The sequence below is a fragment of the Peromyscus leucopus genome, chromosome 6 (assembly GCF_004664715.2).
Source record: "Peromyscus leucopus breed LL Stock chromosome 6, UCI_PerLeu_2.1, whole genome shotgun sequence".
In the NCBI taxonomy this organism is placed as follows: Eukaryota; Metazoa; Chordata; class Mammalia; order Rodentia; family Cricetidae; genus Peromyscus; species Peromyscus leucopus.
This window is the reverse complement of record NC_051068.1, coordinates 102,397,619-102,414,126: the sequence shown is the minus strand read 5'-3', so window position 1 is coordinate 102,414,126 and position 16,508 is coordinate 102,397,619. Positions and strand designations below refer to the sequence as shown.

Sequence of the window (16,508 nt, the reverse complement as noted above, 5' to 3'; positions counted from 1 at the left end):
ACTTGTTCTATTTTGTATAATACAACATCATCACCAAGCAGCTGGGTTTTGTAGGTTGTTCATCGCCTGATAATGGTGGATGCAGCCAGATCTGTCTTCCTCTCAGCCCAGTGTCCTGGGAATGTGGTTGCTTTCCTGGATATGACCTACGATCGGACCAGAAGAGCTGTGCAGCTTCAGGTTAGTGTTGTGGTTGTTTGAAAGTCCTTGAAAAAAGATTACTTAAAAATAGTGTTATGTTAGAAATATATAAAGTTAAATTGCCTTTGGATTCTTGTTAGAAAATGTGATTTTTAAAAAAAGTGTTGGAAGTGGGAGATAAATCCTGTGACTATGAATAATGTAATTAATTATAACATAAATAAAGTTTTTGAAGAATATTTATGTCCTCTTAACTAAGCGGGCATCCACCCACTTAAAGTAGGGAATGGTATCTTTAGTAGATGAGGAGGCCATGAGAATGCTCTTAACGGGCTTTATAGTTAAGAGATGTTTAATAAATAGTTGTAGATTGATTTGATTTTGATCTCTCTGGTGAATGTAATAAATAATCACAATATTTTGATAAGTTTGGTCTTTTTCCTTCAACTTTAATGTGAAATTTTATGCTTCCACTGTTTCTTTATCTTCTGATGTTACATCTTTTGTGTCTTTCGATACACTTCAAATCTTAGCTTTATGCCAAATTGATTTTGTCTGTTGCTTTCGATTCTGCTAATAACTGAGATGCTTACCATTCTGATTCTGTGAAGCTCGCCTAAGTCTGACCACAATATTCTTAACTCCCCAAGGTCTTGGTTAATAAAACATAATGAATCTGGAGAATGATTAGAGGGCATTATAAATTCAAGGACTTAGGATCCCCTTTGACAAGAAAGGGAAAATGAATTGATGAACTCAACATGTGTCAGTGAAGGAGGTTACAGCCAGAAGACTCATTTGTCCATGGTTTGGGTTATTTAATCTTGCTCTTATAAATAAGGATGCAGTGATGGAATCTTGGCAGCGCCACCTTGTAGGAGTTGGAGGTCTTTGCCTACCTCACACTGTTGTTGGGGAACTGAGCAAACTGTATCAGGAGTTAAAGAAGATGGAGCAGTGAAACGCAAGAGGCAGAAGGGCCGTGGGTTGAAAGCATGTTTTCAGTTCAGCTCTGTATGAAATCTGGTTAACAGGACCACAGCCATTTTTACTGTTTGCAAATTCTCAAGACATCCGGCACATGCACTTCGACGGGACAGACTACAGAGCTCTGCTCAGTCGGCAGACGGGGACCGTTCTCGCCCTAGATTATGATCCGGTGGAAAACAAGGTACACTGTTTGTTTGTTTGTGTTTGCATGAACCGATATGTGATGTCAAATGGCTGGAGGATTTTTACTTCACTGATGACCTGGGCTACTTGAAAATCCTCTGCCATGCTCACAATAATCAGACCTGGAGCAAGTTAAATATGCACATTTGAGGAGCATTAAGGACTCTCTCATGCTGTGATAACCCTGCCCTGTTCCCTTTTAGCCATCTTACTGGGGAGATTGTGCAGCAGCCTTATTTCAGTCTTCTCTCTGGAGGTGCTGGTGGGAGACGAGCATGATGCTTTGCTCGTGGAAGTTGCCCCATGAGTAGGTTTTTGTTTTTTGCTAGTAGTAGGAAGAGGGTGGTTTGGGGTTGGGGCATAAGAAGTATGAGTTAGTAATTGGCGTTTGATATGTGTCACTGAGAAAGAGGACTTACTGACTTCTGAACTGTGAAAATCAAGAAACAAGCTTTATGCTTATGTGAAAATAGCAGCCTAACATAGAGCATCATTTACAGAAATGAGGATGGACTTTAAGTTCAGTGGCCATTTACCATTCTTTGATTAGTGTTCTCAGTTTCTTGCTGGTCAAACTGTAGTCTTTGGACCATCTGGAGTTTATTAGAACTGCAGAATTCTAGGTTTCACCCCAACCGCTGAACTAGAACCTGCATTTTAACAAGATCACCAGGTGATTTGTATGAGAGAGAGATTAAGTCACTTATGGTCACCCATCTTCAGAAGGAGCATAGTCTGTTCCAAAACCTGCATAGTTGATCTAGGAAGCACTTTGCACCTGCAAAGTTGGGCAAGATGAATGACCCGAGATGAAATGAACTTTAGCAAGTATCCAATCTGATGTCCCCATTTCTGTAGTCTGGGAAATTGAGACAGTTAAGTAAGTAAGTGGTAAAATTGACAGAGCATCCGTGCCTTCTGAATTGACCGGAAGTAGCATGCTGGGGGCCTTTCCAGCAGAAGGAACATCTCAGGGTGGAGTACAAATGCTATCACTGACCAGTAGTCAAGATAACTAAATTACCAGTGTGGTGTGTGTGTGTGCATACTCTGCGTGCCTGCATCTGTGTGTGTGTGTGTGTGTGTGTGTGTGTGTGTGAGAGAGAGAGAGAGAGAGAGAGAGAGAGAGAGAGAGAAACAGAGACATGTCTTAGGGTTTCTATTGCTGTGAAGAGACACCATGACCACAGCAACCCTTATGAAGGAAAACATTTCATTAGGGCTGGCTTACAGTTCAGAGGGTCAGTCCATTGTCATAATAGCAGGAAGCATGGCAGCATGCAGGCAGACATGGTGCTGGAGAGGCAGCTGAGAGTTCTGCATCCAGATTGCAGGCGGCAGGAAGAGAGCGTGATGCTAGCCCTGGCTTGAGCATGTGAAACCTCAAAGCCCACCCCCAGTGACTCACTAACTCCAACAAGGCCCCACCTCCTAATAGTGCCACTCCTTGGTGACCAGGCATTCAAATCTATGAGCCTGTGGGGGCCATTCTTTTTCAAGCCGCCACACAGAGATTAAGTTGCATAAGTTACACATATTCTGGATTAGCGCAGTCGGGGTTTATTGTAGACAATGTCTGTCTGTCTCCAGTACTAATTACATTGAATGACCTGAAGACCTGTTCATCTCCTTTATGTATAGTCTACATTATTACTTAGAAAACAAATCAGAAATGCCTAGTTCTCTTTTGCAGATATATTTTGCACACACAGCCCTGAAGTGGATTGAGAGAGCTAACATGGATGGCTCCCAGCGAGAAAGACTTATCAAGGAAGGAGTGGACACACCAGAAGGTCTTGCTGTGGACTGGATTGGCCGGAGACTCTACTGGACAGACAGTGGGTATGTGCCTTGCTTTAGTTCTATGTTGCAGGAGACAGAGGTAAGGAAATGGATGACGCTACCAGCTTTGTCCTCTACTTTGAACGTAGAAGAATCCAGCTGCCCATGTGGCAAGGATGAGAGAAGGCTCCATTGTTGTCCATACACCTCACCCTTCCCCACCACGAAGCGAGCCTCTCCTTTCATGGGACAGGGTCCACAGTGATGCGAGGATGTCAAGGGCCAAGAAAGCAATGTGCGCTTTTGTAGTTCAGACCACTGTCATCAGCGCAGCCAGAAACCTGTCTGAGCACCGCCAGGAAACGTGCTTTTCACGAGGCTCTCTCATAGGTATCTTCCAGAAGGCACAGTAGAGGAGGAGATGGCAGCTGCCTCTTCAGTCAGCCCTAAGACTACATCAGAAGAAAGGGCAGACTTTCCCATTAAAAAATGAACGTAACTGCTTGCTACCGAGTTAGTAGAAGTAGCGGACCAGGCATGAACAGTTGCCAAATGAAGGGAAGGTGTACATTGCCAAAGGGATTGGCTGGCCCGGCCCTTTTAGTTTGCAGGTGAAGAACTTAAGGCCCAGAGAGGCTGAGCTTGTCCCGGGTTGTTTACACGGCATGTGAGTGACAGGTTTTGCACTAAAATCCGTGTGCTGGCTCCTGCTGAGCAGGCATGAGGGAAGAGCGTGGAGATGGGAAGACGTTTCCTGAGGTTGGACGGGGCAGGCTCTTTCCCTTTGTGGGAAGAAGAGAAGCAAAGTTGGGAGATCTCTCTCCCCTAGGCACCCTCTGTCCCTGTGGCTAGTGGCCCGTGGCCCGTGGCCTGTGTGAGCCTGAGAACAAACAGTAACGGACAGGAGGAGGGAAGGAGCTGCCTCCTGTGTGGTGCTAAAGAGAACCCACCTCCTGCTCCTGGGAGGGAAGCACAAACCAGACTCCCTTACAAGATGATGGGAGAGATGTTCTGCGCTCTTGAGTATTTCTTTCAAAGAACTGAAAACCACAGAGTGAATGGTGGCCGTTCTGAGCATCTGTAACCTGTGCAGCTGTGTTGAAGGAAACGAAAATGAATTAGGGTTTCACATCTGGGAGAATGGCAGCTCCAACTCGGAGTCCCAGGGAGCAGGCTCATGTACTTGTGCTCTGCTCTGCTGTGTACAGAAAATCTCCGGTTACAGGAAGCGAACAGGCTCTTCACAGTGAGCCTGATGTGCGGTGTGGTGTGCAGTTACCGATGGAGTGCTCTTTCCGTGTCCACGCTGAGCATGGCTCTGCACTCATTGGCTTAGTTAGCTTGGCCTTCACTCTTACTGTTCGTGTATCTGTCTATTAAATAATGACAGTATACCAGCTACTGTGCTAAGAGCGCTTCATCCAGGATACTATTAAGTCCCAGCGAGGGCTGCTTTCAGATCTCCAATGTAAAGACCAAGAGAATTTATAATCAGAGTGCTAAAATAACTTTCCCAAGATGAAGCAGCGAACTCAAGGTTCCCTGAGTCACCACAGAAAGAGCTTGGGGTGCTGCTTGGGGTAGAGCATGCACTTCACATGTGAAGGCCCAGGGTTCAAAACCCACTACCACCAGTACCACAAAACCTTCAGACAGAGGTCCTGTCCCCTCCACTCAGCATCAGAATGGGTGAGACCCAGTGTCAGGCAACAAATGTCAATCAACTCCTGTGAAACAGTTATAGCCGCCGTCGTAATCGCAGCCTTCTCCATGTTGAACCTACTTAAAAGGAGATTCTCTGTGTCAACCGTAGCTAATAACAGGGCTAGTGTGTGGTGGTTCTCAGAAGTGTAAACGTTTATCAGAGCACAGATGTCAACATCCCTCTGCTCCTCTGAGGTAACTCTCTTCTCATTTCCCTGCATCCAGGAGGCACCTCTAATTTTCCCAGTGTGTGATTAGTGCCCACTGCCCAGGTAATGCCTTCAGGAGGTAGGTGGGCACAGCTGGAGCCTGCAGAGCCAGACCTCAGACTCCCCAGCACGTTGACTCCAGCAATAACAAACCCTCCTTAAGTCCTCTCCCTTCCAAAGACAGCTGCCTAAACAAAACCTTTCATTTGTCTGGAAATGAGAGACTTGTAGTTTAAAAACCTTGATATTAGCTAGAAATCTGATAAAAAAAATAATAACTGAGACTTTAATTCTAGGTATTAGATTACATGACAACTCTTAAGTCAATGAAAAACCAAAAAGGGGTGGCCGTATTGAGCGAGAAAAAGACAGATCCAAATGCCCATGGCACACTGATAATTCTGTACACTTACTAATTAATATTAAGGAATCCTGGCTCCTAAAGTTAGTTGGCCCATAAAGGTAAAGATACACGTGTGCTTGTTCCTCGGGGCACTCCTGATGGGTGACTCTCGCCCAGCCTGCGGAGGTTCAGAACAAATTAGTTGTCCCTGGGTCTTTGCTTTCTTACCACCAGCCCTTGGGTCTCAGCTTCGCTTTCTGCCTGAACAGCACCATAGGGCGCTCAATTCTCACTGCATAACTTCTGCTCCAGGCAGGTGAAGCTTATAAGTGATGGGCCAGTGAGATCAGAGAGGATGATTTTATTCCCCAGTCACACCTGCAGAATTCCTCCCTCCCGCCAGGGAAGAGTAGAATAGGGATCCCAAGGAACTGAAACCATGGGAACTAAAGTGATGGAGAAGGTTGACTGGTATGTTCCATCTGCCCTAGAGCAACGTGGAAGAAAACTGAAGCCTATGTACATCTCCTTCCCCTGCTGTCTTTATGCTGGCTTGTCCCCTCCTCCTATGGTCTGTGACCCACTATTCTGGCCTCCTAGTCTCTGGCTTCCATGAGTTCCAACAGGAGATGGGAGGTTTTGAAGCAAAAGAGACTAAATATTCACCCTTTGGCTTTGTCTCTGCCAGGCTGCTGACACAGTCCCCCTTTACCCCGTCCTGTGCCTAGGATCCACATGGGGTGCTAGTTAACTGGGTTTTTTGTTAGGTTGGTTGGTTTTGGTTTTTTTGAAACAAGGTTTCTCCATGTCACCATGGCTGTCCTGGAAACTCTCTCTGTAGCCCAGGCTGGTCTCCAGCTCAGAGCTACACCTTCCTCTGCCTCGCAAGTGCTGGGATTAAAGGCATGTGCCACCACTGCCTGGCTGTATTTTAAATCAACAGAACATTGTGTGAAGGGCTTGCTGGTACTAACTTTATGAGCGTGTGTGTGTGTGTGTGTGTGTGTGTGTGTGTGTGTGTGTGAGAGAGAGAGAGAGAGAGAGAGAGAGAGAGAGAGACAGACAGACAGACAGACAGACAGACAGACAGACAGACAGAGAACACGTCTGTTTATCGGCATGAGAAAAGGAGTAGTTTTATTTGAAGAGTAATGTTGATATAACACCTCCCCACTTAACGTTAAATACTTTTTAGGAAGTCTCTCATTGGAGGGAGTGATCTGAGTGGGAAGCATCGTCAAATAATCATCAAGGAGAACATCTGGAAGCCACGAGGAATAGCTGTGCATCCAAAAGCCAAGTAGGTATTTATGAAAAGGAGGCACCAAATGCTGAACTTGTGCCCTGTTCACTTCTAAGATGCTCATAACCATGCTCACGTCTAAGATGCTCATAGCCATACTCATGTCTAAGATGCTCACATCTAAGTTGCTCATGGCCATGCTCATGTCTAAGATGCTCACATCTAAGTTGCTCATGGCCATGCTCATGTCTAAGATGCTCACATCTAAGATGCTCATGGCCATGCTCATGTCTAAGATGCTCACATCTAAGATGCTCATGGCCATGCTCATGTCTAAGATGCTCATGGCTATGCTCATGTCTGAGATGCTTATGACCATGTTCGTGTCTAAGATGCTCAAGTTTGTGCTAAGACCGCAGGGGGTCAGTGCAGTCAGAAGTCAAGAAGATCTGTGAATTTTGTTCAGATGTTCAGAACCAGGATGATTAACAACATCTCTTCCTCAGCTCTTGGTCCTCATTAACCAATTAGACTTAAGCCCATGAGTGTACTTTCCTTAAAGATCTTATGTTGTCAGGACTAGAGAGATGCCTCCATGGTTAAGAGCACTGACTGCTCTTCCAGAGGACCCAGGTTCAGTTCTCAGCACCCACACAGCAGTTCACAACTGTTGTTGGTTGTTTTTACTCTTTGCTGTTTTGCAGGGCCTGCCACCCAGCTGCCAAATAAATCACACATGGAGGCTTATTCTTAATTATAAATGCCTGGCCTTAGTTTGGCTTGTTTCTAGCCAGCTTTTCTTAACTTTAAATCATCCCTTCTACCTTTTGCCTCTGGACGTTTTCCTAAGAAGTTCTTACTTCTGTAATCTTACTTCCACTCTTACTCTGTGAATGGCTGTGTAGCTGAGTGGTTGGCCTCTGATGTCCTCCTCCTTTTCTGGCTACTTCTCCTTTTTCTCCCAGATTTCTCCTATATATTCTCTCTGCCTGCCAGCCCCACCTATCCTTTCTCCAGCCTTGCTATTGGCCATTCAGTTCTTTCTTAGACCATCAAGTGTTTTAGACAGGCAAAGTAATGCAGCTTCACAGTTAAGCAAATACAACATAAACAAAAGTAACACACCTTAAAATAATATTCTACAGCACACAACCATCTGTAACTGCAGTTCCAGGAGATTCAATGACCTCTCTTTGCCTCCATAGGTACCAGGCATGAAATGTTATGTATAGACATACCAAAACACTCATATACATACATTTTTTAAATCCTTTATTTAAAAATCTACCCCAGCACTTGGGAGGCAGAGCCAGGTGGATCTCTGTGAGTTCGAGGCCAGCCTGGGCTACCAAGTGAGTGGCGCAAAGCTACATAGAGAAACCCTGTCTTGAAAAAAAAAAAAAATCTGCATTGTTGTTTCTTGAGAAGAAAGGGAAATTAGGAGTGTTGACTTACAACTTTATTTAGAAAAACTTTGAAATGGCCTCAAATAATAGGTCATTCCTGGAATCAGATAAGCAGCAATATGAATTATGAAAGAGTGGTAGATCCTATGCTACTAACCATGAATTAGCATCACATTTGAGGCTAGAGAATTAAGGAGAATAAAGAGTTTCTTCAGGGTTGCTAAAAAGCAAAGAGAAAACTGATCCTGTTTCATTTTTCATGGAAATTTTCTCATAGTCTCTGGACGATGTGCTGGTAGTAACTGGCAATTGATCGAGAGCGAATCAAATGGTTAAAACTATGAGAACCCATCTCCAGATGAGCCAACTAGATATTAAACAATATTGATATTTTTTTAAAAAAAATGTGCCTAGTTCATGAAAGTTAAAACTGTCTTAGTAGGTACAGCACCTTACATAAATCCAGGAAACAGATAAACACACTATTCTTTTTTATTGTAGTTTAATATGGGAATAATATAAGAATGAGCTATCAAGCTGGGCAGTGGTGGCACATCTCTTTAATCCCAGCACTCAGGAGGCAAAGGCAGGTGGATCTCTGAGTTTGAGACCAGCCTGGTCGATGGAACAAGTTCCAGGACAACCTGGACTATGCAGAGAAACATTGTCTTGAAAAACCAAACCAAAACAAAACAAAAGATGAGCTACCAGATCGATTGCATTTGCTATTAATTTAATACTGTTCATTCAGGTACAAATTTGATTAGTAATATTCTACAATTTTAAATATCAATTCCTTTTCCATCTAATGATCTGATCCCATTTTTTTGTCCAAGATGCTTTCTACAGATGAGGACTTCTACAGATAAGGATTTTCCTTGTTTTTGTTTTTAATTGTTTAACATGCTTTTTGCTGCATTTTCCTCCTTTTACATGCTTAGTGTACCACTCTATATTCCCTAAAATGACTTATATTGACTTTCGGTGTTGGAAGAATAGAAGAGCTTTTCATGCAAATTTCACTTGTGAGTTTTCTTGATTGAAGGAGACTATTCTGGACGGATGCAGGGATGTATCCACGGATTGAAAGCTCTTCCCTTCAGGGTTCTGGCCGGCTGCTGATAGCCAGCTCTGATCTGTTGGAGCCCAGCGGAATCACGATTGACTATTTAACGGACACTTTGTATTGGTGTGACACCAAGCAGTCTGTGATTGAAATGGCCAATCTGGATGGTTCTAAACGCCGAAGACTTGCCCAGAACGATGTAGGTGAGACTTTGGGGTAGATGATTTTTTTTTCATCTTTCTTTCAGTCATTTTGTTATTTTTTAAAATTATGTGCACATATGTATGTGTTTGGGAATGTGTGTGCATTCATATAGTGCAGGTACCCACAAAGGCCAGAAGAGGGGGTCAGGTCCCTTGGAGCTGGAGTTGAAGGTGGTTGTGGATGTGAGCACTGGAAACCACACGTAAGATCTGCAAGAGCAGCACCTTCTCTTGACAGCTGGGCGGTCTCTCGAGCCTTCAACTTCTTCATCTTGATTGAGTGCTGATGGGTGTTAAATCTTGGATGTGTGTACATGTCTGTACACATTTACCCAGACTACAGAGACAGACTTCTCCAGGAATTATAAAATAGAAGGATTATTACTTGAGTGCTTGAATAATGAGTAAAATGTAGTGTTGTATAATCATCACTTTTTTCCCAAATAAAAGTGAAAATCTTATTTTTTCCAAACTTATTTAAGAATAAAAATTTTATTTTTTTTCTGTCTTTTTAATCTGGCATTCCATTACAGTGATAATATCACTTTCAGGAATTAATAAATGTCAGTTGTAAACATGGGCAAAGAAAGATTAATCAAGTTTTCTCCCCTGTTGCATTTTCAGATTCTTCATGGGAAATCATACATTTTCATAAATATCTTTAAAATGTCCATCCAGAGGCTGGATAGATGGTGTTGTGGTTAAGAGCACTTGCTATTCTTCCAGAGGATCTGGGTTTGGTCCCCAGCAGCCATGTTGGGCAGCTCATAACCACCTATAACTCCAGCTCCAAGGGTTTTGACACCCTCCTCTAGCCTCTGCAGGGACCCACACACATTCACACACAGAAAATACACAGAAACACACACACACACACACACACACACACACACACACACGCCTATAAAAGAGAAGTACAAATGCCGTGTGCCATGGGAAATTCCTCTGGACTTGGGGGGGGGTTCTGCCAGGACTTTTTAAACTGGGCCATGTGGTAAATAGAACTACCAGATAAAGCCTAATTTTGGATTTACTAAGGAAACAGTAAGTGTTGTTGAGCAAGAGCTAATTGTGACAAGATTGGCATTTCAGAGTAGGCACCTAGATCATAGTGCAGTGGTCAGATTGAAGTCTAGAGAGAAGGAAATCGATGAGCAAGTTACAGAGGTGATCCAGACATCAGAAGGCCCGAACTACCTTGTTATTAAAAAGTGAAATACTAGACGACGACGATGGTATGAAACATTATGAATAAAAACTAGAGAGGGGCTGATAGCAGGTTTGTGTGAGGAAAGATGAGAACCTGATAGTGCTGGAGGAAGTTTAGGGGTTGAGACACTGGTTAGGAGGATCAAAAATCAGTCTCATTTAGGAAAGAACAAACAAGAGTTTTTTGCCAGTTCTATTTAGTTTAGAGACAATAATTTTCTAGATACTATAACTTAAAATAGAGTAAGAAAAATACTTAAATTGTATATATTTCTAAGATTGTTAAACAATGATATTCTTCATCAATAATGATAAGCTTGCATTTATAATTGGACCTTATCTGTCCACTCGACAGACAGTCATTGATTTCTCATAGGTAGTGGAGATGTAGTTGAAACAAATACAATTTCTGTAATGGAGTCTAATGGAGGAGCTATACTTTATTTTTTTAAATGCTACCCAATTAAATAAAACTATAGCTTCATTATAAGAGGTAGATATGTGAACATTCTTAACCAGAATGTAAAAACATCACATTCTGGATGAAAAAGAGTAGTATATAATACTTCATTTTATTTATTTTTGAGACAGGGTGTCATGTATCCCAAGATGGACTTGAACTTACTATATAGTAGAGGATGACCTTGAACTTCTGACCCTCCTGCCTTCACCTCCAGAGTGCTGAGATGATAAGCATATTCCCACACCCAATTTAGATGGTGCTGGAGATTAAACGGAGCTTTGTACATGATAGGCACATACTTCACCAGCTGAGATAAACCTTTAGCCCTTTAGCAAATACTTTATGATTTCAAGGGCTATTACAATATGAATGGTGCAATTTTCTCCTGAAGAGCAATATTAAATAATGTTATGTTTAATTAATATTAACGTTATGTTTAATCATTCCGACACTAGAGCGCCATCTACTGCAATGCATATGGTGTTTTCTCAATTGCCAGTTTAAGATTTCCTTCCTCTTTTAATCTTATGTGTATGGGTGTTTTGCCAGCATGTACACCCTGGTGCCCATGGTAGGCCAGAAGAGGCATTTTACCCTGCAGAACTAGACAGTTTTGAGGTGCCATATTGGTGCTAGGAGTCCTGTGGAAGAGTAGCCAGTGCTCATGACCACTGAATTGTCTTTCCAGCCCCAACAGTTCAGGATGTTTAATGAAGAGGTTGAGTGAATTCACCTTTAATTAAAGTGTAATTAGTTGTGGTCCTTTGCCTTAAGGTAAGGAAGATTGTGTCTAATGTGTTGGTGGAAACATGGGAGCTAATTCTAACACACGTTTCAGATGAACGAACTTGAAGGACGTTATGCTACATGAATACAAAGGCCAATAGCTGGACACTCCCACTTGCCCATGGTGATCCAGAGTAGGCAGCCTCATGACAACACAAGGTGGAAGAGCATTTCTCAGGGGCTAGGGGGAAGGTGGCACAGAGTTCAGGTTTTCAAAATGCAGGAATTCTAGTGATTGGTTGCACAGCAGTATGCGAGCACGCTGCTCAACAGTCCATGGAGGCTAAGGTGGTAGATTTGTGTGCTGTGTCTTCTAACCACAATAAAAAGAACACCAGTCGTGTCAAAGAAAATCCCCATGCTGCATTTATGGTTTTACTTTGGGACAAAGGACTAGAGACCGCAATGAGTGATAAGGCTGGTGGATAGTGCTAACGTGGAGGACACTCTCTGTGGCCATGACGAATCGTTTGAGTTTTCCACCACATGGGGGAGACATTCGTTTACCTGGTGACTGTGAGGAACCATAATGAAAGCTTCTGCATGTATGTCTCCTCCACTCTGGTGTCTAACTGCTTGAGACAGTGTGTGGTATTTGCCTGTACTTGAGGCTCAGCTCACGGCCGTTCCGGGGGCCTGCAGAGGTGCCTTTGGTTGAGGACGGCTCAGAAGGCAGCCTGCAAGATGTTCAGTAGGAGCTACGGAAATGGAGGCAGCAGATAATAGGTGTTCGAAAAACTTTCTTCAGCACGGCAGGAAAGAGACAGGCTCGCAGGATAAGGGGTGAGGGGCACTGGTACAGAAGGTGGGGTGCCAATAGGCTGAGCTTGGTAAGGAGGGTGAATATGAAGAGACAGGATCATTCTTGGCAGCATAGGCCTGGGGGAAGTGAGGAAGGATGATGTGTAAGAATAAAGAGCAGCCAGGAGAGACAAACTCGGGAAAACAGCAATAGAGATGGCAATTTTGAAAAACAATTGTTCAGTCACTTATATTAATCTACTGCTTATGACAGCCATTCACGTGACAGGGGAGCCCGGACCAAGGAGCAGCAGGAAACACCCTCCAGCTCAGTCTGTGGCAGATGAGCACCGAGCATTCCTACACTGGCCTCCTCCTCCTCCTCCTCCCCCCCCTCCTCCTCGGTGTAGCTAAGACCCTTGTCGGTCAGCAGCCACCCATGGTGTAGTGTGGTGGTTCTAAGCTCTGTCCCCTTATAAATGCCCCCGGTGAAGAGAACCTGTCTTACTGAATGGCCTTTCTAATTGCTTCCAGGTCACCCATTTGCTGTAGCCGTGTTTGAGGATCACGTGTGGTTCTCGGATTGGGCTATCCCATCGGTAATAAGGGTGAACAAGAGGACTGGCCAAAACAGGGTACGTCTCCAAGGCAGCATGCTGAAGCCCTCGTCACTGGTTGTGGTCCACCCATTGGCAAAACCAGGTACACTGGAGAAGTCCCACAGGCCCTCCTGCCCTGGAGTCTGTGGCCGTGATAACCAATGGTAGCAGGCAGTGGGGGCGGAGGGGATTTTGTGATTTTTATTTTTCCATCTGTCTGCATAAATGTTAAGATTTTCTGAGATTTGGGCATTGTTTGAATCAAAACCCAGACAGGCTTGGTAGTTTGGTAGTTTGTGCTTCAGCCCTAATGTGGTGATTTTAGTCATCTGGACTTTATCCCCCCAGCCTCATCCCTCCCCGGGCTCCATTTTACTTACTTGCTACATTTCAAAGACTCTTGGGTTACACAAATAAGGATAAGCAGTTTAGGGGGCTGGAGAGATGGCTCAGGAGTTAAGAGCACTGGCTGCTCTTCCAGAGGACCTAGGTTCAATTCCCGGCACCCACGTGGCAGCTCACACCTGTCTGTAACTCCCAAGATCTGACACCCTCACACAGACACACATGCAGGCAAAACACCAATGCACACAAAATAAATAAATTTAAACAAAAAGATAAGCAATTTAGATTTTTTTCATAGTGGATAGATGGATAGATAGATAAATAGATAGATAGATGATAGAAAGACAGACAGATAGAAAGATGGATAGATAAATAGCTATAGATGATAATAGAAATAGATATAGATTACCACAAAGCATAAATAGCCAAGTTGAAGGAAAGTCCCATTTGGAAATCTTAGCACCAAATAGAAATAATAGGTGTTAATAGTTATTGATTCAGGCAACTCAGATTTTTGCAGTGGAAACTTAACCCTTACTTGGGCACCCCTCACCCCACATGCCAGGTAGTGAGCAGCAGCCAGTAGCAAGCCAAGGAGGAGTCAGTCACTCAGCTCTCTGCAGCTTCTCCTCCTCCTCCTGAAGATCTCTGAGTCTGACTAGATCACGGGTCAGGAAATAGGAATCATGCCTGACTAAGGAGCCTTACAAACTAAACTACTAGCTATGGTCAACAAAACTTAAAAGGTAACATTCTGAGATGTCTTAGAATCAGGGCCTCCTTGTAGGATCTCCTGTGAGAGAGTTCTAGGCACACCTTCAGTTGCGAATGGCCGAGTTCTCACCCAGAGATGTCTTTGACTTGCATCAGCTCCATCCTTGACTTCTCCAGACCCAGCCGCACATTCTCTGTCTTCTCTGCTAGGTGCAGATCCCTGCTTACACAAGAACGGTGGCTGTGAACACATTTGCCAAGAGAGCTTGGGGACTGCTCACTGCTTGTGTCGAGAAGGTTTTCTGAAAGCCCAGGATGGGAAAATGTGCCGTGCTCAGAAGGGTAATTAGATGCTGGCACACTGTGCAGCTGAATTGTCTCCCCTGGGCTCCCTGCAGTGGGACACCCCTGCTTCTGCTTTGGGTGGGTCTGATGTGTTGTATTATTGAGTGCTCCCATGTCTTCAGGAGTGCTGGGTGTGCTTGGGTTTCCTCACCCATTCCCCAGTGAGTTTTGATCCTCATTATAGACTAAGTTAGATTGACTTCTAATTGTGAAGGCTCTAAGCTTCCATTCTCCCCTACTTGTAATGGGGTGTGCTGAGGCTTAGAACTAAATGTCCACATTGTACCACCTCATCACGATGATGTTTAGAGACAGTTTGTTTAGAAATGTTATGTTCTTAATACTAGGAGTTGTGAAAGGCAGTCTTCCCACACGCTAGGTCTTAATAGGAGAACTTGAGTCCTTTGTGGAAATGACTTACCAGTATCAAACAAGTGTAGGAGGCAAATACCGAGGAGGCTCCTGATCCACGTCTTTCCAAGCGACAGCTGAGAGAGAGGCTGGGAGAGTAAGCTCTGCATGACGGATGACCTTTCTGCCTTCGGTGCATGCCCAAACTAGGCATATCTGGAGTCATCTTTTGGTGTTTTCCTCCCAAAAATGTGCCAAAGATAATTTATATTTTATTAAGCCTTCTTAAAAAAGTGCGTAATTATTTGGTGTGCATGTTATAAATATATGTTAAGTGGCGGGTTGATACAGTGAATGGATTGCTCTGTCCATGGAATGGAGTTGGATATTGGGTTTTCAGATGTTTTCCCCCTATTAATTTGTTGCCTTAGGATAATAGTTTCATACCTCTTAGATTCAGAACTCCTTTATGTTCTTAAAAGAAAGGGGATTTGTATATGTGGATTACATTTATCAGTTCTTAGGATATTGAAACATTTAATCTCAATTCAAATGACATTAATAATTAGCCTAATATTTCTCAGCATAGCATGTTTTATAATAATAACTAAGTACAGACGGGCGGTAGTGGAGCATACCTTTAATCCCAGCATTCAGGAGTCAGAGCCAAGCGGATCTCTGTGAGTTCGAGGCCAGTCTGGGCTGCCAAGTGAGTTCCAGGAAAGGCGCAAAGCTACACAGAGAAACCCTGCCTCAAAAAACAAAAACTAACTAACTAACTAACTAACTAAATAAATAAATAAATAATAAAATAACTACATATACTTCCAACACACAAAAACGATAGCGTTTTACATTTCTGTCTTTATCCAGCGGAACAGACAGCAGCTGGGCCTCATGTCCACTCCTGTGCTGTTTTGGTTGAGGGCTGTGAAGCGCATGTGACTTCTCAGAGGCATGAAGTTGGAAAGGCTGGGGTGGGGTGGGGTCGCTTCACAGCCCATAGAAAGGTGTGCTGTTTAACAGCTTTGCGGGGAATAGTGTTCTTTGGCTCCCATCAGAACTGCCCAGGCCCTAGTTTCCTAAAACTTACCTGCAGTGAGGAACCCAACATGTGAAACAGATGCTGCCAGCTGTTTCTTTTGAAGTGGCAGGCTCCCTTCATTCATTTTTGAGGAAGGTCTTGGCGGACACCCATGGTTTGCCTGTCCATCATTCTTTCAGATTAATCATGTTGAATGGAGAAAGGGAGGGTTTCAGCTCACCATTTAAAAATGACTCGTATGCTTCTCTTGGCAACCGGCGTAACTTCAGCAGGGAGCAGAAGTCTTTCATGTGTCTTACTCATTTTGTTATTTAGAGTAGGAAAATTCCAGCGTTAGTGGCCGGGAGATCTAAAAATTAGCAATCCCTGCTGTCTCACATTCTTGTTTTTACTGTGAGGGCACAGAGCGAGGAGTGGAGGCCTCGGCTCCTGGTGAACATGGGTGTCACCTTTGCTTACACAACCATCTTTCCCCCGACTGCCTTGCTGAGTCAGTAGTAGTGTGCACATGGCGGGAGAGGAGCTTTCCACTGTGATGCACGGAGCCCTCGTGCTGCCGATCCTGCGCAGCGGGAACCAAGGGTCTGTCTAGCACAACAAAGCTGCCTTGGGGAATCCATCTCTATGGCTTTTTACGCAC

The 16,508-nt window shown here is 43.9% G+C and overlaps 1 protein-coding gene across 1 annotated transcript in view; it reads left to right on the top strand.

Annotated features, from left to right (window-relative positions):
• Positions 1 to 16,508, top strand: part of Egf (epidermal growth factor) — a 76,381-nt gene that overhangs the window by 36,128 nt on the left and 23,745 nt on the right. Inside the window, exons 10-16 of the mRNA XM_028856666.2 lie at positions 55 to 180; positions 1,176 to 1,312; positions 3,008 to 3,156; positions 6,548 to 6,652; positions 9,047 to 9,270; positions 13,004 to 13,171; positions 14,338 to 14,469. Coding sequence (XP_028712499.1) covers positions 55 to 180; positions 1,176 to 1,312; positions 3,008 to 3,156; positions 6,548 to 6,652; positions 9,047 to 9,270; positions 13,004 to 13,171; positions 14,338 to 14,469 — 1,041 coding nt within the window. The remainder of the gene's footprint in view (positions 1 to 54; positions 181 to 1,175; positions 1,313 to 3,007; positions 3,157 to 6,547; positions 6,653 to 9,046; positions 9,271 to 13,003; positions 13,172 to 14,337; positions 14,470 to 16,508) is intronic.